This window comes from Anguilla anguilla, chromosome 4 (genome assembly GCF_013347855.1).
Source record: "Anguilla anguilla isolate fAngAng1 chromosome 4, fAngAng1.pri, whole genome shotgun sequence".
NCBI lineage: Eukaryota > Metazoa > Chordata > Actinopteri > Anguilliformes > Anguillidae > Anguilla > Anguilla anguilla.
Window position 1 is genome coordinate 57904540 of NC_049204.1, and position 26334 is coordinate 57930873.

The 26334-nt window shown below is 39.2% G+C and overlaps 4 protein-coding genes across 7 annotated transcripts; 2 read left to right on the top strand and 2 right to left on the bottom strand.

The window, feature by feature from the left end:
• Positions 1–28: 28 nt before the first annotated feature.
• On the bottom strand, positions 29–1256 carry LOC118225326 (guanine nucleotide-binding protein G(I)/G(S)/G(O) subunit gamma-5). Its single transcript, XM_035413527.1, has 3 exons — positions 1153–1256; positions 411–558; positions 29–228 (listed from the first exon to the last, which is right to left on the bottom strand). Exons 1-2 carry the CDS (start codon positions 1231–1233, stop codon positions 433–435), a joined length of 207 nt encoding a protein of 68 aa, XP_035269418.1. The 5' UTR covers positions 1234–1256; the 3' UTR covers positions 29–228; positions 411–432.
• An 8-nt stretch (positions 1257–1264) lies between these two features.
• On the top strand, positions 1265–6726 carry spata1 (spermatogenesis associated 1). Of its 4 annotated transcripts, none has more exons than XR_004764805.1 (12): positions 1265–1369; positions 2390–2496; positions 2811–2928; positions 3072–3125; positions 3330–3675; positions 3895–4039; positions 4175–4229; positions 4733–4853; positions 5272–5397; positions 5512–5687; positions 5974–6086; positions 6188–6726. XR_004764805.1 is itself a non-coding variant. In XM_035413520.1 (12 exons), the coding sequence occupies exons 1-12, from the start codon at positions 1286–1288 to the stop codon at positions 6302–6304; spliced, it is 1548 nt and encodes a 515-aa protein (XP_035269411.1). In that variant the 5' UTR covers positions 1265–1285; the 3' UTR covers positions 6305–6726. The 4 variants fall into 4 exon arrangements, 3 of the variants coding, with proteins under 3 accessions (XP_035269411.1, XP_035269414.1, XP_035269412.1); XM_035413520.1 differs by having other exon boundaries at positions 5988–6086; XM_035413521.1 differs by lacking the exon at positions 1265–1369 and adding an exon at positions 1539–2119 and having other exon boundaries at positions 5988–6086.
• ctbs (chitobiase, di-N-acetyl-) lies at positions 6559–10787 on the bottom strand. Its single transcript, XM_035413524.1, has 7 exons — positions 10506–10787; positions 9568–9706; positions 9159–9367; positions 8634–8805; positions 8114–8211; positions 7382–7543; positions 6559–7220 (listed from the first exon to the last, which is right to left on the bottom strand). The coding sequence occupies exons 1-7, from the start codon at positions 10617–10619 to the stop codon at positions 7017–7019; spliced, it is 1098 nt and encodes a 365-aa protein (XP_035269415.1). The 5' UTR covers positions 10620–10787; the 3' UTR covers positions 6559–7016.
• A 4609-nt stretch (positions 10788–15396) lies between these two features.
• Positions 15397–25972, top strand: LOC118226297 (vitellogenin-like). Its single transcript, XM_035415822.1, has 35 exons — positions 15397–15617; positions 16375–16395; positions 16541–16692; positions 16954–17205; positions 17478–17639; positions 17721–17869; positions 17984–18134; positions 18297–18454; positions 18572–18737; positions 18824–18949; positions 19263–19481; positions 19582–19799; positions 19890–19987; positions 20080–20204; positions 20290–20391; positions 20479–20598; positions 20743–20932; positions 21026–21122; positions 21207–21392; positions 21573–21702; positions 21922–22132; positions 22264–22421; positions 22606–22941; positions 23021–23065; positions 23155–23337; positions 23437–23643; positions 23777–23919; positions 24023–24161; positions 24247–24358; positions 24547–24730; positions 24833–24927; positions 25045–25139; positions 25227–25392; positions 25469–25630; positions 25792–25972. Exons 1-35 carry the CDS (start codon positions 15548–15550, stop codon positions 25902–25904), a joined length of 5241 nt encoding a protein of 1746 aa, XP_035271713.1. The 5' UTR covers positions 15397–15547; the 3' UTR covers positions 25905–25972.
• Positions 25973–26334: the final 362 nt, after the last annotated feature.

A 26334-nucleotide genomic window follows, 5' to 3' on the forward strand; every position in this document is an offset into this window, starting at 1 on the left:
TGCGGATTTAAAAGTACTGCAAAGCACAGATCCTTCATGGAATTTAATGTAAATTCAAGGTATTACAAAAGGTATTCATTCCACATCAATGGCAGTAAAAATAATTGGCAGGTAACATAATTTTAAATGAGGTATAGTGCAGACACTGTTGCTGGTTTGTAACCAACACATTTCTCTGATGTCTTCACATGTCATTCAATATGACAACTTGACCAAAAACCGTGAAGCCTGGAAAATGAAGACATACAAATATTACAAAACAGCAAAAAAAAAAGGCTACTTTTCCTGTACCACAGGCAATTTAGGGTGAGTTGTGGATTGCACACTAACGTAAAAATATTACACATTACAAGAGTTATTTAAGTTATGGCTCAGGTGAGTTGTTAAGATTGTATACTGATGACACTTACCAGCCTATAGGCCAGGAGCATGTTATAGGAAAGAGCAGACTTTCTGAGGTCTGAAGGGGTTCGTACTGGAAGACAATCCTGTCAACAGAGGGTCATGGAGTGCGTTCTGGATACAAAACTGCTGCAGGTCAGCCGCTGCCTGAGACACCTGTGGAAGGGGGGTGGATGCGCACCGCTAATGCATACCAATAAAAGCCGCAGATTCACACAGTATCGTACACAAAAACTGCGTTACAACCAGCTTAGTCACTTGCACCAAAGCGAACCGCAGGTTACTGTTGACAGATGGTACTGTCCAAATACTTGGCTAGATCTGTTTGTTTGCCGGCGTCTCGAGGCAAAGGAAGAGATGCAGGCTGCTGTTTCTAAAACCAGTTTAGTAATTTCCCAACAAGATGGCTAGCTATTAATGTGAGACTATGGTTAACACCACTCAAACCTATCTTGGCCATCTTGCTAGCCAAACTACGTCAAGATGGCTCGGCAACCCGGTAGTTTTCCATGCTGGCTGAGGTACAAGGTTTATTGAGTGAATAGTATTCGTAGACTAATTTATATCGATTTTATATCTATCTATCAGCACACCTTTATAATTAAAACACCAAGACAACTGACGGGTAACGAAATCGCTGTTTTTTTGTTCCCACTATGCGCCCTAATCCATGATACAGCTAGCTAAATAGCATAGCAACCTAACGTTAGTACACATTTTACCAAGTGATCATTTCAACCACTATTGTACCTTCACTCTGTTGATGCTTGCTTCAAAACGCAACTGCTGAACAGTTTTCTTCATTGCAAGGATGTTTGATGAACCAGACATGTTGATGTATTTGTAACGTCACTAACAAGCAACTGCTGGGAACAAAGGGAAGATGCTGAATCAAGCACACCGCTTGAAACACGTTTCCGGTTTTGAATACATTTCAAGGGTTGCCAGATACAAGAGAACTTTATTGGTGAGTAAAACGGTGTACAACACACGCGGTGAGTATTCTGCGTTTAACAAGTCACGAATTGTATTGTAATACAATTGATAACTTTTACGTCTCGTCTGAACCACTAATCTACAAGAGAGTAGCCTTGATGAATATAAATAATTAGCTAACTGAGTCAGTGTAATTGCACATCACGGACCACGTTTGCATAGCCTTGGTAACTGGCAGTCCTGTCATTTCTTTAGTCTGTTCCAAAACTTTCTCTTTCATCTTCATTTTGTAAATATTTTGTGTATCTCCAAATGCCTGACTACAGTGTTTTCCCTTAATCACACTAAAAGCTATATGATAAAGCGAACTTCTGAGGCGTAGGCAGTCATTACGCCAACTTCCAAGGCTATTTGCGAGAATGACGCCTTGTACATCAACAATACTGTCTGTGTGTACCCTTACCCCTCACAATTTCCGAAGGAACTGCCCTGCCATATAGGCGACTGTTTGATTACACAGATTGTTACTTAGCAGTCTGCTCCACTCCCTTCCCACTCACCAAGCCAACTGGCCAAACATAGTCATGTTTTTTGATGGAATAATTAGTAGCCATTATTATATCAAAGCACCCGCTTTATACAACAAACGGCATGTAAAATATGGCTTCACTGCGACATCACACGCTACATTAGGTTCATTTTAATCGTGGAGTTTATTGGAATAACTTCATCTGTCCACATGAGCAGAATTCCAGAAAAAGAAAGACCAACAACCGCAAGGGTAAGATGCTAACGGTCTGTATGTTCTTTTTTGTGACCGTGTGTAATTATTATTATTATTATTATTATTATTATGCTGTTGCAGTTGGGAAATGTAGGCTACTTTTCTATGAAAAAAAATTTCATTTCACCTTTACACCTTGCTCGAAGTCACAACAGCATCCATAGTATTACTACAGAAACATGATAAATGCAGTCATGAAACTGTTACAATTTGGTCCAGGTTTTGGTATGATTAGGTTGTTTTTCTGAACTATTTATAATTCACTAGTTGTTGGAGCTGCATATATTCTATGTACCAGAAGAAAAGTGGAATTCAAAACTCAATAAAGCTCCAATTGAAGCCATTGACGGCTTCATATCTGCCGGCTTTATCAGGTAAGCATCCTAGCTATTTCCTAACTAAATGTGTCTTTTACTTTGATAAAATATACTGTACTGAATGCAGAACTACAAAAAAGTCATATATTTAAAAATGAGACTCCTCATGAGAGACACAGTGAAATGACTGATATTTGAGGTTAAATGTCATACTGAAATTGTGTACTTTTTAAATACTGGAACTCATTAGTCATGCAGTGCAAATTGAATCCAAGTATAAATTAAAACCTAATGTAACATTTTAGTTACTTTTTTATTTTTTTTATTTTTTTACGTTGTATGCTCTAATTTAATAATGTGTCTTGTTGCAGAGTGTATCCCAACATAAGTTTAAAAACTCTCAGGGATGAACTTGGTGGGCTTCTTGGGGCAGAAAAGTCAATTGACAATTTTTCATTTTTGAAATGTGTCGGTCGAAGTTTGGCATTGGTGAGTACAATACGTTTCACCTGGGGATAAACACTATATATAGTTTGGCCATCTTAGAAAATGTGGAGTGGGGCTGAATATGAAGAAAATGCATGATTTATGCTTGTGAATTAATGTGTATGTATTTATTACCACATGATCAGGTCAAAGCCAAACAAGAAAGGGAACTGAAAGTGAAGTCCTTTGTCCCTCCATTTGTATGTATATTGTGTTGTGTATTTTTAATACAGAAATAAATATTTGTATATTTTATTATAATTCAAGCCCATTTATGGTCATTCATTTTGACTAATTTTATTAATAGGAATTAAACTGACTTGTATATTTTAAAATATGTTATTGTAAGCAGTTTTAAAGAAAAAAAATGTTTTATTGCTTCTTTTTTCATTGTTTCTTATCAGGCCCCACATCCAGAACTGTACCTGCTGCCCATGGTGGAAAATAGTGACAGTGTTCTCTCTGATTCGCTCACACCGGATAGGCAGATTTACCGCACAGACCTTCACACGTACTCTGCCAAGAGTTCCCACGTGCCTACTGTGACAAAAAAGTCCTCAAAACTTCCCCAGATCAAACACCAAGCACCCCAACGGCCTCCCCCAACACAGATCATGCAAGGTTTGGGGAGCTTCAGCTCTAGCGATGAGAAGGAAGATGTCCTCCACTCTCAAGAGCCAGGGTGGGATGAAACCCGCAACCCCCCAGGGAGAGACCAGGATCAGTCAGAATCTGTTCTAGAACAGGAAGGTGAGCAAAGCACACAGCTCATGTAACTATCTGCATGAAACTCAAGGCCTTATTTATATAGTATTTCAGATCATATTTATATATTATCATATTTACACTTCTGTTTTCAGTATTTGTTTCTAGGTGAAAAAGACAGTTTGAAAAACTAATATGTAAATTGATAATCTGATCCCAGGAGGAGTAGAATGTATTGATCTATGTATTCATGTCAAAATATAGAAATGGCTCCAGCAGCAGAGCCTCAAGCTAAAAGCAATACCTACGTAAAGATGGGCCCCCGTTTCCGGAAACACCCCACTAGAGATTCTGGAGTTCCTGAGTCACTGGAGGATTATGATTCTGGATTCTCCCCCTCCAAAGCCAGGTAAACAGGTCTGTCGCATGTACATGTCAATACTTGTTTTTCGCAAATCCCAATAGGATATGTTTAAGACAGACATATTTGTATTTACATGATTCTTCACAGTCTAATATTTTGGTATGCATTCCTTTGTTTTAGGAACTCAAATCGCTCTCAGCCGTTAAAGTACATTAGCAAGAAATCAAATAATCAGGTAAGTAATGTAAAATTACAATGACTTTTTCCCATTGGTTTATTTTGAAAAGAACATTGATATATTTTTCTGTATGACTGCTGAATTCTGTTTTCTAATTAAATGTAAAGTATAGAAACGATTAAATATAATAGCCTCTTTGTACTTTTTCCAATTTCACAGATGCAAAACTTTTGCATACCAGCTTTGAATGTTCTATTTTAAAACACACTATGAAGAATGGGCAGTTGTTTTTATGGAGTTTTGTTGAATCGCTCAAAGTCCACCAGGAAGTCTCGTAGACATGTAAATGAGGGATTCCCTGTAAAATAAAGTTTAGTGTCTTTGTCAGTATCTTTCCTGCACAAACCTTTAGAAATTCCATAGCCAGCAGGGGGGCTGGATACTAATGGAAGAGCCTGGTTCTGTGTCATGAATGCAAAGGGGAGAGCGTCCAGAAAAAGGACTTAAATTTACAGTCTGAGGACAACACACATTTTGAATGTTTTTTTTCTTTTTTACAGATCCGGAGAAATCCACCCCATCTGCCCACTTCTGCACAGTATTCCCCACCCCCTTCCTCAGCACTTCCTCATCATACCATAGCAACGTGCAAACCCACTGCTTCTGTTTTCCTCACAGATAGTAAGCTGACAGTGCTTGGGTCATTTCATGAGCTAATTTCTTTGGACACTTTCAGCCAAACCTATTATGTCTTGCATTAAATTGGTCCTGTTTTCAAACGGGTTAAAACAATGAGCTTACTGTGCCCTGCATAATGTTTAGGACAAATGCTTCAATACTTATAGTGGCATTGGATCTGTCACATTGTTAGACCAACAATGTATTTGGATAAAAATATTTTTGGGTCAAATTCATGCTGCATGTTTAGTTGATGACCATATCCGCTTGTTATACCAACTCATCTTTTGTGCACCCATGTTTTCCAACTTAAATATACAAACTATGCAGTTGAATACCCATCTTTTTTTATTTTTTTAATGATGCCCCTTGACTTTCATTTCCAAGCAGGTACTAAACAGATAACGGTGCTTTTCTCTAGGAGAGGAGTTGATTGAGCAGATTAAATTGGTGAAAGAAGAGCGGAAGCATCTTGAAAGGACTCGACAAGGCCTGCTGCGAAAAGGCAAAGACCTACTGGCACAGAACAGATACCGTAGGATGAATGGTATGAATGAATTAAAGATGTGTGAAACATACAGTGAAACTACGTTTTACCGTACCACTGTTTAACTACAGTAAAATAGTGTTGAATGAATGTTACAATTGAAGTTGTCCTCAGCGCGAGACAGCTGGAAGAGGAAGTACTTTGATACAAAGAAGGCCACAGAACACCTGGAGAGCACTCTAAAAAGTCTCAGACAGGACTTGGAAGCATTTTATCACAAACTGCTCCAACAGCTGCAGGCACGGGATGGCAGGCACAAAACCAAACACCTGGGGAAACCTTACGCCAAGGTGAATTTCCACCAAACGTTTCATAAGGGTAAAGCTGTGGTACTGTAATACAATTCTGCACATTGAAGAGCCACTAGGGGGTAGCAGGCCCTAGTTCATTAGTCGTTTGTTATTATTAGTTGCTCAATGCACAAAACATAAGTTTAAAAGTATTTTAAACTTTTATTTCAAAAGTTAAAATGAGAAATCTGGATTTATCACAGGTAAAAGGATTAATGTATGAACTGTGTCCTATGTGTGCAATACATCCAGCAGTGCTCAGCTGTTTATGTTGTACTGTACACAGTGTTTCCTTTTCAGAATGAACTCATCATCCAGATTATTTTGGAGAGCCATGAAATAGACAAGCTGAAAAAGAAAGTGGATGATGCCAAAATGAAACTGGTCACAGAGCTGAAGGTATCATGAAAACCATTTTATATCAACACAGGAATATCAGCTCTTATTTTTAACCAAGGTTTCTGATCTTTAATAACTCCATGTTTACGGCTCTTTTTCAGCTCAGGAAGCAGGCTGCAACTGAACTCCAGGCACTAAAAGCAGAGCTAATACAGAAGGTCCAGTCTTCTCTCCCTGTCCCACACAAAAGCTCTGTGGGCAATGGGTTTGGGTCCTAGAGCAGGTTGAGTTAGCTGGGCATTTCAAGTAAATCTCTGTGGCTTCAACTCTTATCATAAGGAACTAAGAATTAAGGTTTTTTTCTGTGTGAAGAGGCTGTTTTTATCAAAAGGTAATCAGTGCTCAATAATTCCAAACAACTTCTGTCATGTCAAACCCACTGACATACAAGCGTTATTTCTTCTACAACTTGTTAATCACTTGGATTTTTACACTACAGGTTATAAATAAGCAATTGAGGTTTTACTATATGATTTCAAGATGTTTTATTCAACAGTTTATTAAAGGTTTTGCATTAAAACCTTATTGTTATCTTATTACATGAATGAAGTGCATAATCAAGGTAAATTTGTTTGCGAAATTATATTTATCATTATGTTCAAAATATTCAGCATAAAGCATTAAACAGAAACAAATTCAGATCAATACAGAAACAAGTTTTTTGTTAAAAAACCTGAGAAATAACCATCTCTGCTGCATATCAAATCATTTAAAAGTGGTGGTGGTCAAAAAAAAAAAGTTTCTTTTTTTGACAACTGCTTAAAGGACATCCCACCAATTTTTTACGACTGTAATAAAAAGGCTGTTTAATTGAAGTGCTAGCACAAATCCCTAAATTCAAGAGAAAAACACTTGTTCCTCCTCAAGTCCAAACACAAAGCATTATATTGACTTGTAGAAATAGCTGAGGAGACTGGGTTGTCTCTTCACTCAGCGCTCTTTCTCATGGTTTGGTTTAAGGGCATTCCACATGTCTTTAGTCTGCTGCTGGGCAACAGGGTTGTTACTGTAGTCCAGGAGATTGCCATTCCACATGCCAATCCCCCGAAGGCCCAGTGTGCTGACGTAGGCTGCCTTCAGAGAAATGCTCGCTGGGTCATCATACCACACCTGGTGGACTTGCCCCTCTTTGTTCTGGTGACAGAAAGTCAAAGCTAATATCAGGCGCGGCAAATACTGAGTACTCTCGTATTGTAAAGAAAGGCAATTCACGCAGTACAAGCTACATAATGTACAGAATTTCCTTGGACTCTATGCCAAAGGGGCTCCATAATGCTTCTATAAAATGAACACACCTTGTAATTGTAGTAAGGGGCAGCCTGCACCTCATCCCACATTCTGCCAGACATGGAGCTGTTGATCTGTTTCATCATGGTACTGTAGGGCACCTGTCGTCCAGCTGCATCGCTGCAAGGAGCTCCACGGAAGGGAACTTTAGAGATGGCACACACACCCTCCTAAAAGGGAACGGCCCTTAATGCATTAACTTGTGATTAATTTTAATAGCAAGTATTAATTAGGCCTAACTGTTAAAGACAGGATGATAGATTGGAAATCTGGTTATAGTTCTGCAATTTGGGGGACCACCACAGTCAAAATAATAATGTCATTAATTGCTTTTCAAAAGTTGAACTCATTAATCATTAAATATTAATCAAGAGTCCTCATTTTAAGTCAAAGATACAAAACGCACCCAGTGGTCTTGAAAAAAACAACCCAAATACATAAATGGAATATTCAGCTAAAATGTATACAGGAATAAGATTGGGTAATTTGTTTCATACATGTAAAAGGCATAACTGGAAACTAACAATCACCAAAGTACGGATAATTATTCGTAAAGTGGTGTGCGTGTAAACATGGTCAACTGTTTATACTCAGCCTTCTTTAGAACTTAAAACCCAGTTATTCCAACAAAGCTGCTGATCTGAATTATGACAGGATAAAGGCAGACCCGTGGGCACTACAAGTAGTACTTAAACCACATCATTCTTCCTGTGTGACTGTAATTGCACTTTGGTACTTACCTGTGAAAAATTAAGACATGGGTAGTCATAACCATACCATGGCACTCCCATCACAAGTTTTTTGGGGTTTATCTTCATCATTATGTAATCAGTATATGCTAAGAAAAAGAAAGTTGAGCATAAATTCCAAGAAGTCACCTGAAAAGTTATTCTACTTGGGGAATTCCCTGTAAACCAGCCTAAGCTGCTTGGGCTGGTTTAAGCTGTGTTTTTGACACCTCTGGCTGCATTTACCTGGTCGACCTGCCTACTGCACCAGTTTGTCCATTAGCCTACTCTACCTGGTTTAACCAGCTTTGACCAGCCACAGACCAGCTATGACCAGCTAAGACCAGCTTAGAATCCCACCTGGTCTTAGCTGGAATTTTCAGCAGGGTTGGAATTTTGGAAGATATAAAAACCTGCACACGCAATAGGTCCCAAGGACAGAGTATGGGCAGTCCTGGCATAATTTATATTATGAAATGTAGTAGGCTATATGTAAAAAAGTTCCAAACTAAATCTTTTCGCTAATACTCACCAGTTAAAGTCTGGTTAACAGGCGCATTTGCCATAGCAATGCAGTCACCCCATATCTGACTCTGCTCATCATATGACATCACAAAGAGCAGATCACATGATTCTGCGATGGTAGCATAGTCATAACAACGTTTGTCAATACATTTTCCGGACCATGCCACATCAAATGACACCTAAGAATGGAAAAGACTTTGTTATTCCTATTAACTACACAGTGATATGAGCAGAGTGAGTAAATGAAGGCAACAAGCAACAACTCTAATGCCAATATTGCTATGTAAAAAGTTGTGTAAGTCGCTCTGGATAAGAGCGTCTGCTAAATGCCTGTAATGTAAAGTAATGTAATGTAATGTAATATCAGATGTAATCCATTTTCACTTATGCAACAGGTGATAACACATAACTACACATTCCTTTAATTCATGGAATTAAAGGAATGTGTAGTGCAATGCTCCCGTATCTACCACAAATATAATGATAAACATTATTGGAAACTATTATATTAGAATAAATTATGATATTTCACCTGTGACCCTGGAATATCTCTGTGAAAAGCCTCGGTGGATTCTTTGACAAGGGCAGTCAAAGCATAGTACTCAGGTGAGGACTCCGCCACCTCTTGCTCAATGTCAATATTGATCCCATCCATAAACTGCTTCTTGGCCAAGTCCACTTTCTCTGCAATCCACGCAGCCCTCTTAGCAGGGTCCACAATTTCAGAAAGCGGTACATCACCTGAATGACCCAAATTAGCATGTCATTAAGTGAGTGTGCTGTGAGCGGTGTGCCTAAATTTCGAGTATTTAATATATTCATCAGCACTGCTTACATCACAAAACTGAGAATGAGTGTACAGACTTCTGTTATCTTTGTTATTGTTAAAATGTCTAACGTGTAAATTAAAACTGCTCAGATGATATAGGCCTACTTCTTACCTTTCAGGACTAGCCGTGCGCCCTTGGAATGAGCGTAACACATGAGCTCTGGATCATATTTTCCAAACGCAGCTACTGTAGTTACCTTACTCCAGTCATAGGACTTCCATGCCTTGTTTCCAACATCAAACACGTATACCTGAATAAGGATTAGTCAGGGTGACACTTTTCACTTTTAAGGTCTAGCTGCTTCCAAACAGTATAAGGCAGCTATAAGCATAGTTGTAGAATTTCTTCTTACCATTGAAAATGCATGATAATAGGACAGCCTTTGTACTGGTCGGGATGGATCTTGTAAGGAAACTGCTGGGAAACTCCAAGCGGCAATGCGTACATATGCTTCAATCAAGATCCATCCCGACCAGTACACCTGAGCAGTTCCAAAAGATACGGAACAATGGAGTGGACAATGAAATATTGGTAACTTTATATACAGTGGCATTAATATATGACTTTTTCTTTTTTTAAGGGGGTGCAGAGCAATATGGTTTTAAACACACGTTATGATGGCATTATAAACAGAATGAATAGTGTTTGTTATGCATGGTAGGTTTGATCTCAATGCAGTTATAGCATATAGCCGTTTTTCCAAATTGTATTTCTCGCTATAATTGTGCCGCCGTGGTAACACAAACTACGCTTGCGGGTCAGACACTCTCCATGGTAAGACATTTCAGGATATGCCGGACTTGTGTCTGAAGTGCTGCGACGGAAACAGCGATAGATTTACTTCGCAGTCACATCAGTCCGGAATGTAAACAAGTCAGGCATTCTTCACGGTAATAAGAATTTTACGACAGCGTTTGCTAAGCTTTAGCGTTATTCACTACAAATGCATACATCTTTCACAATAACCACACTATTGCCACCAAATGCTAAGCACGTAGTCAGTACTTCACCCAGCTCACACAGTCTGTTCAGTTCCCTAATTTAGCTACCTCAAAATCCTTTTCATCGGTGATTTGTTTGCAGAGCTCCGCAGTTTCACACGGGCACTGCACATTACAGGAGACCAGTGTCAAAAACATAAAACATATCCAGAATACTTGCATGGTAATGTAATGACTTAAACAGCGACTGTTCTTCGCGAGCAATACTTGCTACTCTAATATGAAGCACATCGAAGGTGCAGTCGCCTACTACTTAGTTGGTTGATATTTCATTAAGTCATGCCAACAACGATACTTCTCAATTCCTGTTGCGACTTCCGTCATTCCGTCAATACGGAGTGCCTAACAGGCCATAAATAACCAGATTTTTCCTTTCACTCTAATTTAAACAATTCTAAGATTATTAGGGGTCTTAGCAGTTCAGGGTCTGGAACATTTATTATTATTATTATTATTATTATTATTATTATTATTATTGGTGTTGTTGTTTCTAAAAATAATAATACTAATAAATAATTTCACCCCTCTCTTTTTTTCTGGTTTACTTGCCAAAAAATTAAAAAATGGTGGATAATCCAACATGATAGATATTATAAATCAATAAGCAGATTTGTTGATGAGGAGTGTGATGTTTTAAAGTTCTTTTCAAGTTTGTGTGTCTAATATAGGGCTGAAGTTACAATTGTTTGAATATTCAAAAGATGATTATAGCAGCATCATGTGGCCACACTGATGGTTTGAGTAGGGTATTTAATTAACATTATCAAAAGGCAAAGGCGTTTGGTGGGGGTTGGGGGGGGGGGGGAGGGGGGGGTTGGGGGGGGGGGGTGGGTCTCAGCAGAAATGTGTAATGTGGATCAATGCTAGTTGATCATTACCATGGCAATTTCCAAAATGTATTTAATTTAGTTGTTTTTACTGTTTAAATAAGGGAACTTTTTAAACTTGAAAGTTCAAAGTCAATTCAGAACATTTGTTTCCACAAGATAAAGAATGTGTCTTGATGTTATGTTGTCAACTGTTCCTCGAGCCTGCAAACTTCTACAGGACAATGTAGACCTGGGCAGGACTCTATTTGGAGAACCATCCCATTGTTATTCTGCTAAGCCAGTTCTGTGCTGTGCCCCTGGGTGTTCCCCTACCCGCACAGCCCTCCTCAACATCAGCTTTCATTGCCATCCTACAGGTAGAATGGCTGCTACACCTCATCCTGATTCTGTCACTTCTAATCTTATTCAGGAATGCTTTATTGGCACGACATAATATAATATATAGCCAAAGCTTTTATAATGGGCATTAATTCCAGTATTTATTTCTTCATTATAACAGTAAAATCTCTTAAATACTACCTTAAAATGACATTACATTACATCATTCACTCTAATCACATTTATATAGCACAGTGAAATTTAGGCATCAGAAATGAAGCACATTAATAGGTTGACAGAAGGTACTTGATGCACTATGGTGCATTTTTACCATAGCATAACACAGTATGACATGACATGACATGACATGTCGACATGACATGACATTCCATGACATGACATGACATGACATAACATAACATAACATAATGACAAGAACAGGCCATTCAGCCCAACAATGTTCACCATTTTCCTGTCTAAATTGTACCTTGTGCTGTGATTACCTACAGACTACAGTAGAGAGTATCTAACACCTTATCAGGCCTGGTCTTGAAAATCCTTAGAGTTTCTGCCTCTACTACATGACCTGACAGGCTAATTCCACACATTGACCACTCTGAGCAAAAAAAAAAAAAAATTTCTAACGTCTGTACAGAATTTATATTTTGTTAGTTTCCATTTATGTCCCCTTGTTCTACTAACATAACTGAACCTGAAGAATCTCTTGTAGTTCACTTTGTTGATCCCCTTTATGAATTTAAAAGCCTCCATCAAATCAGCCCCAAGTCTCCTTTTATTAAGCTTGATGAGATTAAGCATCTTAAGTCTTTCCTCATAGCTGTTATCTTTCATACCAGGACTCAATTTGGTTGCTCTTCTTTGAACCTTTTCCAGCGCCTCCATCCCACTCTGGCATCATGAATTGCATTTGCAGAAAAATTATCATGCCACTCCCTGTGTGTTTTGCTATATTTCACAGATAACCCTCCAAAGACGGATGATCATTCCACCCCAGTGGGGAACAAAGCAGTCATGATGGACCCTGTTGTATCTGTTGTGTTTTTGCCCAACAGACCGATGTTCTGGCTGAGCCTTCTGCAGTGCATGCTGCAAGATTCATCAGTTATTATGATGTAATCAGCTGTCAGAGATACATGGGAAAGGACATCTTCTGCTTTTTGGATCTTTATAACCCCATTCATTTGATTCTTGACGAATGTTTAATTAAAATAATTAAATAGCTGTACAATTATAGTGGTGTCCCCTTTCTATTTTCCTCAGGAAAACATCTTTATCATAGTTAAACCAATCCTAAGCAACACTTATGTATGCCTTGAAATAGTCAAAATAAGCTCACACGTTATGCGTGCTCATATCGTTTTTCTTATGAAACTCTATTGAAGGTTTATTTGAGTCCTCTCAATGTAGCTGTTCTGTCGTATGGAAAATGTATGCAGCTGTTTTCTGCAGTTACCTTCCCAGAGGTGATTTAACATCTGATAACTCCCCGAACATTATCATAAGTAATTTAATAAATAATTAGTCGCTTTGTGCAGGTACCAAATCTGGCCAATCCTTGCCCATTTAGGTGCTGTTCTATTTAAGGCTTAATATCTCCAGATGTGAGCATCACAGAGACTTGGAAAATGGCTTAAATGAAACAAGACACTAGTACCATTTATTATGCCTAGTTAAATAAAGTTGTCCTCCTTTAGTTTTAAATGAAGGACTGAGAGATTGCATATATAATACAGGTATCGTGAACTCCTCAGCCACAAGTGTGTAAATCTGAGGGCGATATGCAGAAGTACTAAAAATCTATAATGCAAAAAGTAAGCAGTGCACCCTCGTGTCCCTTGGTGTCTCCAAATCAATCCAAAATGTATAAATTGTGCGTTCCTGTAAATCATAACATAATCATATATTCCACTACAAATCAACTGTTTTGAGACATGAAACTTACTTTTGCATCATTTTGAACTGGGGATTATTCTCTTCATAAGAGTCTAAGTTATCTAGGGGTCCAAATACCTATCCAAAACCAAAATAGATACAGTATATGGCCAAAAGTATGTGGACACCCCTTCACCCCTTAGTGGGTTTGGCCACTTTAGCCACACCACTTGCTAACTGGTACATAAAATCAAGTGTACAACCATGCAATCTCCATAGACAAACATTGGCAGTGGAATTGCAGCTGAAGAGCTCAGTGACTTTCAGCAGCGGTCATTATGTCCCAATAGCTGACCACCTCATCAGGGATTATCTTTCACATATTGTATGACAGGGTGGTGATGCTTAACCACCCCTGTAGTACATTATTTTTCAATGACAGGACAGCACAGTGCGGTTTATTTCACTTATATTAGTTACTTTTATCATTATTGATTTTTATCAACTTAATCAGCTGAAATTGAAATATTCTTCCATAAATTTGATTAATTTGTTGACTTATTTTCTAAGGGGGAAACTGGTTGATTGAGTAACTCAGGGGGTAATTATTTTTTCACACAGGTGATATGAGTGGTTGATAACTTTTTTCATTAAATAAAATGAAATAATAATTTAAAAATGTGTTTTGTGTTTACTCACTTTCCCTTGGTCTGATATTGGATTGTGTCTAAACAATTCAGTGTGACAAATATGCAGTAATAAAGGAAATCAGGAAAGGGGCCTGTTTGAATATGAAATAAATTAAACTGAGTGTGGTCTACCTGGTATTTTTCAGCAAAATAAAATGAAGAAATAAAAAGCACATTTGTAAATACATACATAATATACATGCACACTGTTATAGATAATTTGGCATTGGAGGATTTCACTAGAAATAAATAAGCAAGCACTATGTATTATTTATATCATATATGACTATTAATATTTCAAACTTTTATTCCATATTTACTTATTTTAATGCCACCCTGGGCTCCTTAAATTATGAAAACCAAATTTATTTAAACCAAATTATTGACCAAATTTAATGAAATCCACAAAAAATACTATTATTACTACTACTACATTAATACTATTATTGTGAGCAGTGACACATCAGCCAAACTAGCCAGTTTAATTGGATGCTCCCAATAATACAAACAGACACTCAAGAATTTGAATATGAGAATAAAAAAACAAAATACATTCAAAGAATTTAATTATTAGATCTTAATTCATTTGTATACACTTTTTCATGCATTACCAACCAGTGCAACCAGTATTAGAGCAATGTAACCATATAAGTAAAATAAAAAATAAATAGCAGTTAATTCATACATTACATTTTCACCTTTCAAAAACATACTCTGGTGGCAAGTAAAAATAACTAACATTAATATGTTCAGAAAATATAACTTAAAATAAAGGTAGAAAAATATTTTTGCATCAGGTAAGCTACGTGAACTTGAAATTATTTGGTCCTCCAATTATTAATGTTAATACTGTGCTTCCATCTTGCCTGACATGTATACAATGAATAGTTACAATGAATACAAATGAACAAGACCTAGAAAAAATATATATTATTCCAGTTTTAATTTCACTGTCAATTCTTGTAGTCATAACAATGAGAAATTAGTTATTGAACATTTTTATATTTTATGTTTTTGTTGCTTAAATGCTTCAAAGAGTTCAAACAAATTTTTAAAATAGCACAGCAATGCTAATTACAATTCACAAATGGTGACAAAATCTTTCAACTTGGACATTGAACTTGACATCTTATGGAAGCCAACACAATAGGTCAGGTTACCCTAGCCTGAAATATATTTGACCAACTTCAATATGTTGTGTTGTCCAATTTGTTTGTAAAACTTCTGTTGTGCTAGATAAACAGCAAACAAAATTTCTCCAACCAGTTTGCAATCTGACAGTGATTTAGACTCAGATTAGTTAATGATATGTTTCTGACAGGTGTGCAGTCAGCAAAAAATTTCTTTAAAAAGGCAGTGTATGTCCAGGAGTCTTCACATCCCTTTGGCCATGAGAGCAGTTGTTCTTGCCCTGACTCTAGCCCTTGTGGGTAAGTACATGGACATTTTCAGTTCTGGTCTTGTGAAATTTGAAAATAATATCTATTTAAAATGAACTTATTTGAGAATTTTTAACAAGAAACCAAACGTAATATGTTTAAATTAGTTTTGCGCTGGAAACATTTTTGTTATAAATATTAAAGAAATGACCTGCTAATGCTGTATTTAGTTTGACAAGTGACTTTCCAAGTAGTGGCAAGCTCAACAATCTGGCAAAAAAAAAAAAATCCTAAACTGCCGGTATTGACTGTATTGTCAGCCTATAATTAGCCCTATTGTGTGTCAGGAAGAGAGGGTGTTTATACTGATTATGTTGTCAATATCGTATTACATAAAAGTAATTTCATTAATTAAAGTAATTAATTAAGACCTGCAGTCTGTCTGTAACAATTAAACATGAAATGTAGTCCTCTAATGCAATGCAGGACTGGCTGCTTTAGAAGGCGAATGCTTGTCTGTCCAAAACTGATGGTGAAAACTGGAAGAAAAATTGGGGTTAACAATTTATAAAAAAATAATAATAATAATAATAAATGAATGAATAGGTAAAAGAAATTGCAGCTCCAGTATAAGCTTCACCATGTAATGAATTAAAATGGAGTGGAAATGGTAATGGAATGTTTCCTGTGTTTTTCAATAAATAAAGTTTTGAGTTTTGTAAGGTAAAAATCAATTCTTATAAAAACAAGACTACCAGAAATGACTGTAGCTGTAGTATTAACCACGGTGTTATACTTTCTCTTGTAGCGGGTCAACAGACTGCCCCAAGTGAGTATTTGGCTTTCTTACTATGTTTTACAATAAAATATTTTGAATGGAGGTATAATTCTAAATGTTAAATGTTAAAATGTTGCTTTTTCAGTGTTTAAAACAAACAAGCTGTTTAATGTTGCATAAATGGCTGTTGTTACAGCACCAGACTTTGGCACCAGTAAGACTTATGCGTACAAGTATGAAGCAGTGCTTCTGGGAGGTCTGCCTGAGGCAGGCCTGGCCAGGGCTGGAGTGAAGGTCAGCAGCAAAGTTCTCATCAGTGGGGTCGCCCCGAATACCTACTTGCTCAAGGTAAAATTTACCAAGACCAAGACTACAACATACTACAGTATATCAAAGCAGAACTACAGACACGCTATTGATACATTGATATGCTGTCCAGAATATAACCACTTAGTGTTAACCATCATTGCTGTTCATAAAATGATTTAATATTTATAATTAATTAATTTTTAATAAATAATATTTTTTAAATAAAAATATTATTTAAAATAAAATATTATTTATTAATGATTTAGCATTTCTTATAAAGTTAAAATGTTGTCTTCCCAGCTCATGGACCCTCAGATCTTTGAGTACAGTGGCATCTGGCCCACAGACCCATTTGTCCCAGCTGCAAAGCTCACCCAGGCCCTAGCTGCTCAGCTGCTTATTCCCATCAGGTTTGAGTACACTAACGGTGTCGTAGGGAGGGTGTTTGCCCCGGAAGGAGTCTCTGCAACAGTTCTAAATGTCCACAGAGGTATCCTGAACATTCTTCAGCTCAACATCAAAAAGAACCAAAATGTGTATGAGCTGCAAGAGGTAAGTCAAGAAGTAGAGGCAGAAATTTGGGGTATTTTCAAGGCTAGGCTTGATACGATGTTAGATGCTATCTAGTCTGTAGGTAATCAGACTAATAATTTAGTCAGGAAAATGGTGAGCATTCTTGGGCTAAATGACCCATTCTTGTCATTATGTTATGTTATTTTATGTTATGTTATGTTATGTAATGAGATGAGAAATGATGTTACTGTATATCAATACATTGCAATTGTTTTTGAGTTGTCATTCATGCTGTATAATGTAATTACCAGGCTGGTGCTCAAGGAACTTGCAAGACTGACTACGTTATCAGTGAAGACGCGAAGGCAGAGCGCATTTACATTACCAAGTCCAAAGATCTGAACAACTGCCAGGAGAGAATAATGCAGGATATTGGCATGGCATACACAGAGACATGTGCCCACTGTCAACAGGTGAGACTTACAGGAACTAAGTGACTCTACTAACATTACCTGCTGCTCATGCATATTCACCATGCTGGTCTCCTTCTGCAGAACGGAAAGAACCTGAGGGGAGCTGCGGCTTACAACTATGTCATGAAGCCAACTGCAGCTGGTGCTCTGATTGCTGAAGCAACTGTTCAGGAGCTTCACCAGTTCACACCTTTCAATGAGATGACTGGAGCAGCCCAAATGGAAGCCAGGTAAAGCAGTTTACAAAACAGTTGTGAAACTCACTGTCTGAACCTGATTGAAATACAATGTCTTATATTCCACCAAACGTTTACGCTGTTATTTCCTTCACATTTGTTCCACAGACAAGTCCTGACTTTCCTTGAGACCCAGAATGCTGCAGTTCAGCCTATCCAGGCAGAATACATAGCTCGTGGGTCCTTGGCATATGAATTTGCATCTGAGATTCTCCAGACACCCATTCAACTCATAAGGATCAGTAATGCTCAGGCTCAGGTATTGTGGATAGTTTTGGACATAATAAGTCTCAATTTGATTGAGTGATATTTGCATAACAATGTACATAAACATAAAAAAATAAACATCCACTTTACATTTTGAAAAGCTCAGGGCTGTCCTGGAAGGGTTTCATCTTTTTCGCTTCTATAAAATTTGTAGATTGTGGAAATCCTGAATCACCTTGTGGCAAACAACATGGCTGCTGTCCACGAAGATGCTCCCCTGAAGTTTGTGCAGCTGGTTCAGCTCCTCCGTGTAGCCAGCTATAAGAGTATTGATGCCATATGGGCTCAATCCAAGGCTAACCCTGATTTAAGGTAGATTTCCCTAGATATGTCAAAAGCAAAATTAAAAAATCACCATTCTGCACAAATTTGCATCCCCAAAAGCGATGAAGACTGATGGGGTGGGTCTTGAAATATTTTTGCTTCCAGACGTTGGATCCTGGATGCTGTCCCTGCCATTGGAACACCAGTTGCGCTACAGTTCCTCGAGGAGAAGTTCCTGGCTGGTGACGTTACCACAGCTGAGGGGGCTCAGGCACTGTTGACTGCCGTGCAACTGGTCAAGGCTGACCAGCCCACCATTGAACTTGCAGCCGTGGGTAGTCTTATTGATCTCAATTGTTAGAGGTACTTTCATCGGTTGTTGGAAAAAGGCTAAAATTATGTGTATTGCCACTACAGAGCCTGGTATTCAACCCCAAGATTCAGACAAACCCCATTCTGCGTGAACTTGCAATGCTTGGTTATGGCTCCATGGTCTATAAGTTCTGTGCTGCACACCCCAGCTGCCCAGCTGATGTCATGAAGGTAAATTTATATTTTTATCATGAAATTGATGTGCTAGAGTGACGATTTTGAATACTGAACATCTACATCCCATTGCTAAAGAATAATTCAGTTCTACACAGAGACTTCAATCATGGTTGAGAAGCCTTAATACATGATATCATGGAGAGAAATAAAGCGTTTGAAATTATCTGCAGTTAAGCAGACAGGAAATCTCATAAAAATCATAAAGAAAAGCATAAAGAAATACACTCTAAATAAGTCTTATGTGCTATTTTCCACAAAAACGAAAACAGTCTATTAAATCCTTCATCCACCCATCTATTCTCTCCAGCCTGTCCATGACATTGCTGCAGAAGCTATTGATAAAGCCAATGTGACTGAGATCACCCTGGCACTGAAAGTTATGGGAAATGCTGGTCATCCTGCCAGTCTCAAGACAATCATGAAGCTCCTGCCTGGATTTGGCACTGCAGCTGCTGCACTCCCAACCAGTGTCCATGCTGATGCTGTGATGGCCCTGAGGAATGTTGCCAAATTTGAGCGTAAACGGGCAAGTTCAAATAAATGAAGGGATTATATTTATATAAGATGAAAGTAGTTTTGACATACACATTTAATGCTAATCATTTTCACCTTCTGTCATTTTCCAGGTCCAGGGAGAGGCTTTGAAGCTGTTCATGGACAGAGCCAATCATCCAGAGGTGCGCATGGTGGCCAGTATTGTGCTGTTTGAGACCAGGCCAACCATGGGTCTGGTGACTTCTATGGCTAACGCTCTGAAGAAAGAAGACAACCTACAAGTGGCCAGCTTCACCTATTCACATATGAAGGCCCTGACCAGGAGCACTGCCCCTGAATTTGCCCCAGTGTAAGAGCATATATTGACATCTATCTTAAACCTGAAGGTCTTCAACATTCATGTGAATGAACCCTAAAAAGAGTTTTCTTCCCATTTTAGTGCTGCTGCTTGTAATGTTGCTGTGAAGCTCCTGAGCCCCAAATTAGACAGACTGAGCTACCGTTACAGCAAAGCAATCCACCTTGATACGTACAGCAGTAAGAACCTGTCCATACTGGTGAACATAAAATATTTACTTTCATGGAGTCATTGATGAATTCTAAAAAGACTGATGTTTTTCTTATCACAGCTAACCTAATGGCTGGAGCTGCTGCCAGCGCATTCCTTGTCAATGATGCTGCCACCATTTTACCCAGGGCTGTTGTGGCCAAATTGCGTGCCTACTTTGCAGGAGCAGCAGCTAATGTTCTAGAGGTAAAAATGTGATGTTTGTAGTACAATCAACATGCTAAAGACCATTGAACTTGTTTGAACTGACAGAACTGTTTCTCTGTCTCAGTTCGGAGTTAGAACTGAAGGAATTCAGGAGGCTCTTTTGAAAACACCTGTTGCTGCTGGTGCTGCGAACAGGATCAACAGGATGAAGCGTGTCTTGAAAGCTGTACGTCCCAGTGAAAATATTCAGATTCCAGAATCACAAAAAATTTTCAACATGCGATAAAAATCTTTATATATCTTAATCCCACAGCTTGCAGACTGGAAAGCAGCACCAGGCAACCAACCGCTGGCCTCCATGTACTTCAAGCTGTTTGGTCAAGAAATTGCCTTCCTGAACATGGACCAAGCCATGATTGATCAGGCAATGCAGGTATTGTCTTTGTTTCCATGCGATGAAATGGTTTTCAAAAAATATAATAATCCAGTTAAAACTGAGAGTTCATTTTTTGTATTGGTTGACAATGTTCCGCACATGGGAAAAAAACAACTTTTTTTGTGATGTGACTGACTGCAGTACACGGCTGACGTTCCTGCAGCAGATGCAATGTTGAAGCGTGTGCTGAATGCACTGCAGTCTGGAGCTGCAATCCAGTGGGCCAAGCCCCTGCTGGCTGCTGAGGTGCGTCGCATCTTCCCCACTGCCGCTGGAGTTCCCATGGAATTGAGTCTGTACACTGCAGCTGTAGCTGCTGCTGCTGCCCGCTGTAAGTTCTCATCAATAATAGGAAGTGTGGTTTTTCATTGTTCAGTACTGCATTTCTGCTTCTTTAGGCAAATATATATCTCTGTATTCACAGTCAAAGCCACCCTCACACCTGCACCTGCTGAAGCCTTCCATCTTCCATCTCAGCTGTTGAACACTGATATTCAACTAGAAGCTGAGATTACACCAAGGTAAATAAAAGGATTTCTTTAAAAAAAATGTGACAAACATGAATTACTTGTTAAATTAATTACTTTTGTCTCTGCTTTCTACAGCTTTGCCATGCACACATTTGGTGTTATGGGAGTGAATACTGCCTTTATTCAGGCTGCAGTTATGGCCAGAGCTAAAGTGCACACCATCCTCCCTCTGAAGTTTGCTGCAAGAATCGACATTGCTCAAGGCAACTACAAGTTTGAAGCTTTGCCTGTTCAGGCTCCGGATCATATTGCAGCTGTGCGGTATGCAACATATAATTGCCTTATGAAGGACATATATAATGGACTCATATATAGTATATAGATTGTTTTAAGGAGATATGACCAGCAATGATGACTAATATATTTTCTTGTACACAGCCTTACTGTAGTCAGTGATTATGAATAATTTCATGGCTACTTTTTCATGTCCTTTCTCCACAGCTTTGAGACCTTTGCTGTGGCAAGAAATGTGGAAGATGCTGATGCTGCTAGAAGCACTCCAATGGTGCCTGCGGCTCTAGCAGCCCAGCTGTCCAAGGAGAAGTTCACATCAAAGGCAGCAGATTCTGCGGTTGGTGGTTTTGTAAGATAAAGATAATCAGCCATACATTCCGAAAACAACAGAAATATTTTGCAGGGAATGCAGATAAAAATATTAATTCCCAAATATTTTATAGTATTCTTTGTTGAATACCATGTTATGCCCTTTTAAATTAGCTTTGGCTAAACTGATCTGCCAGATTGATAAATGTTTATTTCTCCTTATGTTTATCCTTTCTGTCTTTTTCAGTCGAAATCATCCGAAGTACTATATAATGCTTACGCTCAGCCGAAACTGACAGCCATTTCAGCAAGGGTTCAGAAAGCATACTGCACCATGTTCACAACCTTCGGACTGAACGCTTGCTTTGAGCTCACTTCACAGAATGCAGCTTTTCTCAGAAACTGCCCTCTTTACACACTGGTGGGAGATCATAATGTCACTGTTGGTATGACACCAGGTAAATAGTCCAATTTCACTTAATGGCCGTACATCTAGAATACATGTATCAGGTGAATATATGTGTATATATTCTTCAAACATATATTCTTCCAATACAATACTTAACTTGGGGTCATTCTTTTGCAGCAGCAGCTGAAGCAGCCATTGAAAAAGTGCAGATTGAAATCCAGTATGGACCCAAGGAAGCCTCAAAAATAATCAAACTGATCACTCTGAAAGATGAGGAGGAAACTCCGGAGGGAAAGACTGTCCTGCTGAAACTGAAAAAGATCCTGGCCACTGGAAATGTGCGTAGTTCTGAGAAACAATTCATGTGATGACACATTAGATTGCTGGTATCTGACTGAGGAACAACCAAACTAAAAACATGACAGTGCAACAAACATGCTAAAATATATGTTGTTGGGGGACTCTAAGAACAGTACTGTCCTGTAATTCTCAATGTTCATGCTCATCTTTCTGTCTCTTCAGAAGAACCAAAGGAAAAATGCTAGCAGCTCCTCCTCCAGCTCACGTAGCTCCTCCAGCCACCGTGCACCGAGCCTCAGCAAGAGCAGCCATTCTTCTAGCTCTAGTTCCAGCTCTTCCTCTTCAGCTGCTTCTCAGCACAAGAAAAACAGCAAACACCAGGCCAGTGCTAGCAAGGTGAGGCGAACTCCCAGCAGCAGCAGTAGCAGCAGTAGCAGCAGCAGCAGCAGCAGCAGCAGCAGCAGAAAGAGCAAGTCTCCCAAAGGCTCCAAGAAGGTCAGCGCCAGCTCCTGGAGTTCCAGTCGTTCTGCCAGTTCTTCCAGCTCCTGCACGTCCCACGTAAGGCACTTTTCACTTGGTCCTCTTTGAGTGAAATAAAGAAGTTATGCTTACAATTCACATGCTTTTTCTTCTATAGGCGGAAATCTATGACTACAAGTTCACCAAAAACCACATCCACCAGGTAAGGATTTTGCTGAAAGAGAGCTTTGAGAAAATGCTTAAGATCAGCCGTATAAGTGTTCTTCAATGGCTCTGACCCCTCTCTTGCAGCATGCCACCTCTAAAGGTGCATCCAGGGGCAGGGTGTCCTCCAGTTCAAGAACTAGCAGCACTGGCAATAGAAAAGCCAGTCGAAGCCAGAGCAGCAGCTCTAGCAGCAGCGCCAGTAGAAGTCGGAGCAGCAGCGCCAGCAGCAGGAGCAGTGCTAGCAGCTTTCAGGCCATTTACAATAAGGTAGAAACACCCTCACATATTCCTGATCAAAATAATTTTACTGTTGCATCATAATCTGTCAGCTTGCTTAGGGAACTGCCTTTCATTATGTCCCTACAGAACAGATACCTTGGAGATTCTGTGCCCCCTGCCATGGCTATTACTGTTCGTGCGGTGAGGGCTGATGGAAAGAAGCAAGGATACCAAATTGAAGCCTATAAGGATGCTGCTGCTGCTAGGGTGCAGATCATTATGGCTGCTCTTGCTGAAAATGAGAACTGGAAGATGTGCGCTGATGGCATCATGCTGAGCAAACACAAAGTCATGGTGAGATCGGATGTTCTCAACCAAGGCATTCTGTCCAGGATTCATATTGTCTTTTAATCTGTGTAATACTAAAGCCCTTCTTTCCTGAGCGACATCCCACTCTTCAAAGTAGATAACATTTTTCTCTATACAGGCTAAGTTTGGCTGGGGAGCAGAATGCCAGGAATATGCAGCAGTTGTCAAGGCAGAGACTGGCATGATGGGTGCAAGCCCTGCAGCCCGCGTGAAGCTGGAATGGACCAATATTCCCCGTGCTGCTAAGCACTATGCTCACAAGTACAGTAGCCCAACCTGAATCCAGCTTTACTGAAGTTTGTCTTTTTACTAAAAAAAAAAGATGTTCTTGAATACTTCATTTTATTATTCACTCTTGTTGCAGGATCGCTGCTTACGTCCCTGGTGCTGCTCTCATGGCTGGAATCAGTCAGGGCAGACCCAGAAACAGAGCGGGACAAATCAAATTTACTGCAGCTGCCACTTCCGAAAGGACCTTCAATTTTATACTGAAAACACCAAGGGTGACAGGCATCTTTACCTCACTTCGCTTCATTTTAGATTAATGATGTTGAGAGTATATTATAACATTTTTGCAATTCTCTCTAGATGACCCTGTATAAATTGGCTGTGGCCCTTCCCTTTGCCCTGCCTTTTGGAGGTGGAGCTGCTGCTCGCCCAGAACAGAACGTTGCCAGTAGAATTGCTGAAGTCAATGGAGGTTGGTTGTAGTAGGAATTGCAACAACCATTGTTATTGAATGTCTCAAATACATGGTTGCATAATGCACCTTTAAGATATTGCATTTTGATTACAATTGAGATTAGTACTACATGTCTTATCTTAGAACTACACAACTGAATTACTATAGCCATATCATTATAATGTTGTGTTTTCCTACACCTCCAGTGCAGTGCAGCCTGGCCAATGATACCCTGACCACATTCAACAACAGAAGGTACAGGAATGAAATGCCCATCTCTTGCTACCAAGTGCTGGCCCAGGACTGCACCCCAGAGCTTAAGTTCATGATTCTGATGAAGAAGGATTCAGTTTCTGGACAGCACCAATTCACTGTGAAGCTTGATGACATGTAAGTAAAGCTCATACTCTCCTCCGTATTTAAAGACTGAGGCAATGCAAATGCATTGCATTTCACTATGTCCTAAGCAGCATTCTTGTGCTTCTCCTCCAGGGATGTTGACCTGTACCCCAGTGACAGTGTATTGCGGATGAAGATCAACGGCAAGGATGTTCCTACCACCAGCTTACCTTATGAACATCCCACAGGTTCCTTTTTGCATTTTCAAATATGTCGTTCTTGAATGTTTTCTCAAATTTGATATATGTTTTCTTTTGCTTATATTGTGAGAAATTGAATTTTAAAATAGTCTCTTGTTTCTGAAGGTACAATCGTCATTGGACAGAACGGTGATGGGCTGTCTCTCTATGCTGCCAGCCATGGCCTGCATGAAGTCTACTTTGACAAAAATACATGGAAGGTGATAAGAAGCTCATTTTCCAAGTTGCTTTTGATAGAGCACTGTCAAATTTAGCATAGCTAATCATGGAACAAACTTATCTCTTAGGTCAGAGCTGCTGATTGGATGAAGGGTCAGACTTGTGGAATGTGTGGAAAGGCTGATGGTGAAGTTAGACAGGAATTCCGCACTCCCAGCGGACGCTTGACCAAGAATGCTGTCAGCTTTGCCCATTCTTGGGTCCTTCCTGCAGAAAGCTGTCGTGCTGCCAGCCGTAAGTATCTTTCTACTCAAGCTCAGTGTCATTGTTAAGTGAAAGCTTAATCACATTTGCCCTCTCTCTGATCCAGAGTGCTACATAAAGCAGGAGTCAGTGAAGCTGGAGAAGCAGATGATTCTGGATGGACAGGAGTCTAAATGCTACTCTGTTGAGCCTGTGCTCCGCTGTCTGCCTGGCTGCAGCCCTCAGAGGACCACCCCTGTCACTGTTGGCTTCCACTGCATCCCCACTGGTAAGATAACGGCCATGGTTTGAGACATGGTGCATGTGTACTTAAGACAAAGCTTTACGTTGTATGTTTACCTTCTGGTTTTAACAGAGCTTCTGCAATTCTTGTTTGAAAGCAAAACAGTTTTCTGCAGTGTCTGACATTTTCTTTGTTTTCCACCTCAGAATCCAATGTGAACAGGTCTGAGGGCCTGAACAGCATTGGTGAGAAGACCGTGGATCTTCGGGAAACAGTGGAAGCCCATCTGGCTTGTCGCTGCACAGAAAAGTGTTTCTAGGCTGCATGGCTGTCCATGTCACGCCCCTTTTTCCAAAAGTGAGCATTTATGTCTCCACTTCTTGAAGACTTTGAATGTCTTATGTACCTAATATAATATAAATAAAGTCTCAGCTGCATATTCAAAACAATTGTCTCTGATATCTTAAATTTGCAAGCATATAAAATTGCATGTTGGACACTAATTTAATAGGAGAAACCCCTATGGACTGCAGACCTCCTAAACAATCTCCCTAATTCAGCTTTGGACATTTCAAACTGAGCAAAACTCCTGCTAAATGCCATGTACATACCAATTGTGGACTACAGGAGAACATTTAACATATCCAGCGATTCATGTAGGCATTACAGCCCTTTTTATACATAGTCTCCCCATTTTAAAGGACCAAAAGTAATTGGACAAATTAAAATATTCTTAAATAAAGTAATCA

Excerpts from the sequence above, each read along its gene's own strand:
- LOC118225326 (XM_035413527.1), bottom strand. The coding sequence starts at position 1,233 with ATGTCTGGTTCATCAAACATCCTTGCAATGAAGAAAACTGTTCAGCAG. Across the intron at positions 559-1,152 it reads CAAGCATCAACAGAGTGAAG|GTGTCTCAGGCAGCGGCTGA; the intron begins GTACAATAGTGG and ends CCCCTTCCACAG.
- ctbs (XM_035413524.1), bottom strand. The coding sequence starts at position 10,619 with ATGCAAGTATTCTGGATATGTTTTATGTTTTTGACACTGGTCTCCTGT. Across the intron at positions 9,707-10,505 it reads CCGATGAAAAGGATTTTGAG|GTATACGTGTTTGATGTTGG; the intron begins GTAGCTAAATTA and ends ATCCTTATTCAG. Across the intron at positions 7,221-7,381 it reads CCCCTTACTACAATTACAAG|AACAAAGAGGGGCAAGTCCA; the intron begins GTGTGTTCATTT and ends TTCTGTCACCAG.
- spata1 (XM_035413520.1), top strand. The coding sequence starts at position 1,286 with ATGCTGAATCAAGCACACCGCTTGAAACACGTTTCCGGTTTTGAATAC. Across the intron at positions 4,040-4,174 it reads TTCTCCCCCTCCAAAGCCAG|GAACTCAAATCGCTCTCAGC; the intron begins GTAAACAGGTCT and ends CCTTTGTTTTAG. Across the intron at positions 4,854-5,271 it reads TTCTGTTTTCCTCACAGATA|GAGAGGAGTTGATTGAGCAG; the intron begins GTAAGCTGACAG and ends GCTTTTCTCTAG.
- LOC118226297 (XM_035415822.1), top strand. The coding sequence starts at position 15,548 with ATGTCCAGGAGTCTTCACATCCCTTTGGCCATGAGAGCAGTTGTTCTT. Across the intron at positions 17,640-17,720 it reads CATGTGCCCACTGTCAACAG|AACGGAAAGAACCTGAGGGG; the intron begins GTGAGACTTACA and ends CTCCTTCTGCAG. Across the intron at positions 25,393-25,468 it reads AAGCTGTCGTGCTGCCAGCC|AGTGCTACATAAAGCAGGAG; the intron begins GTAAGTATCTTT and ends TCTCTGATCCAG.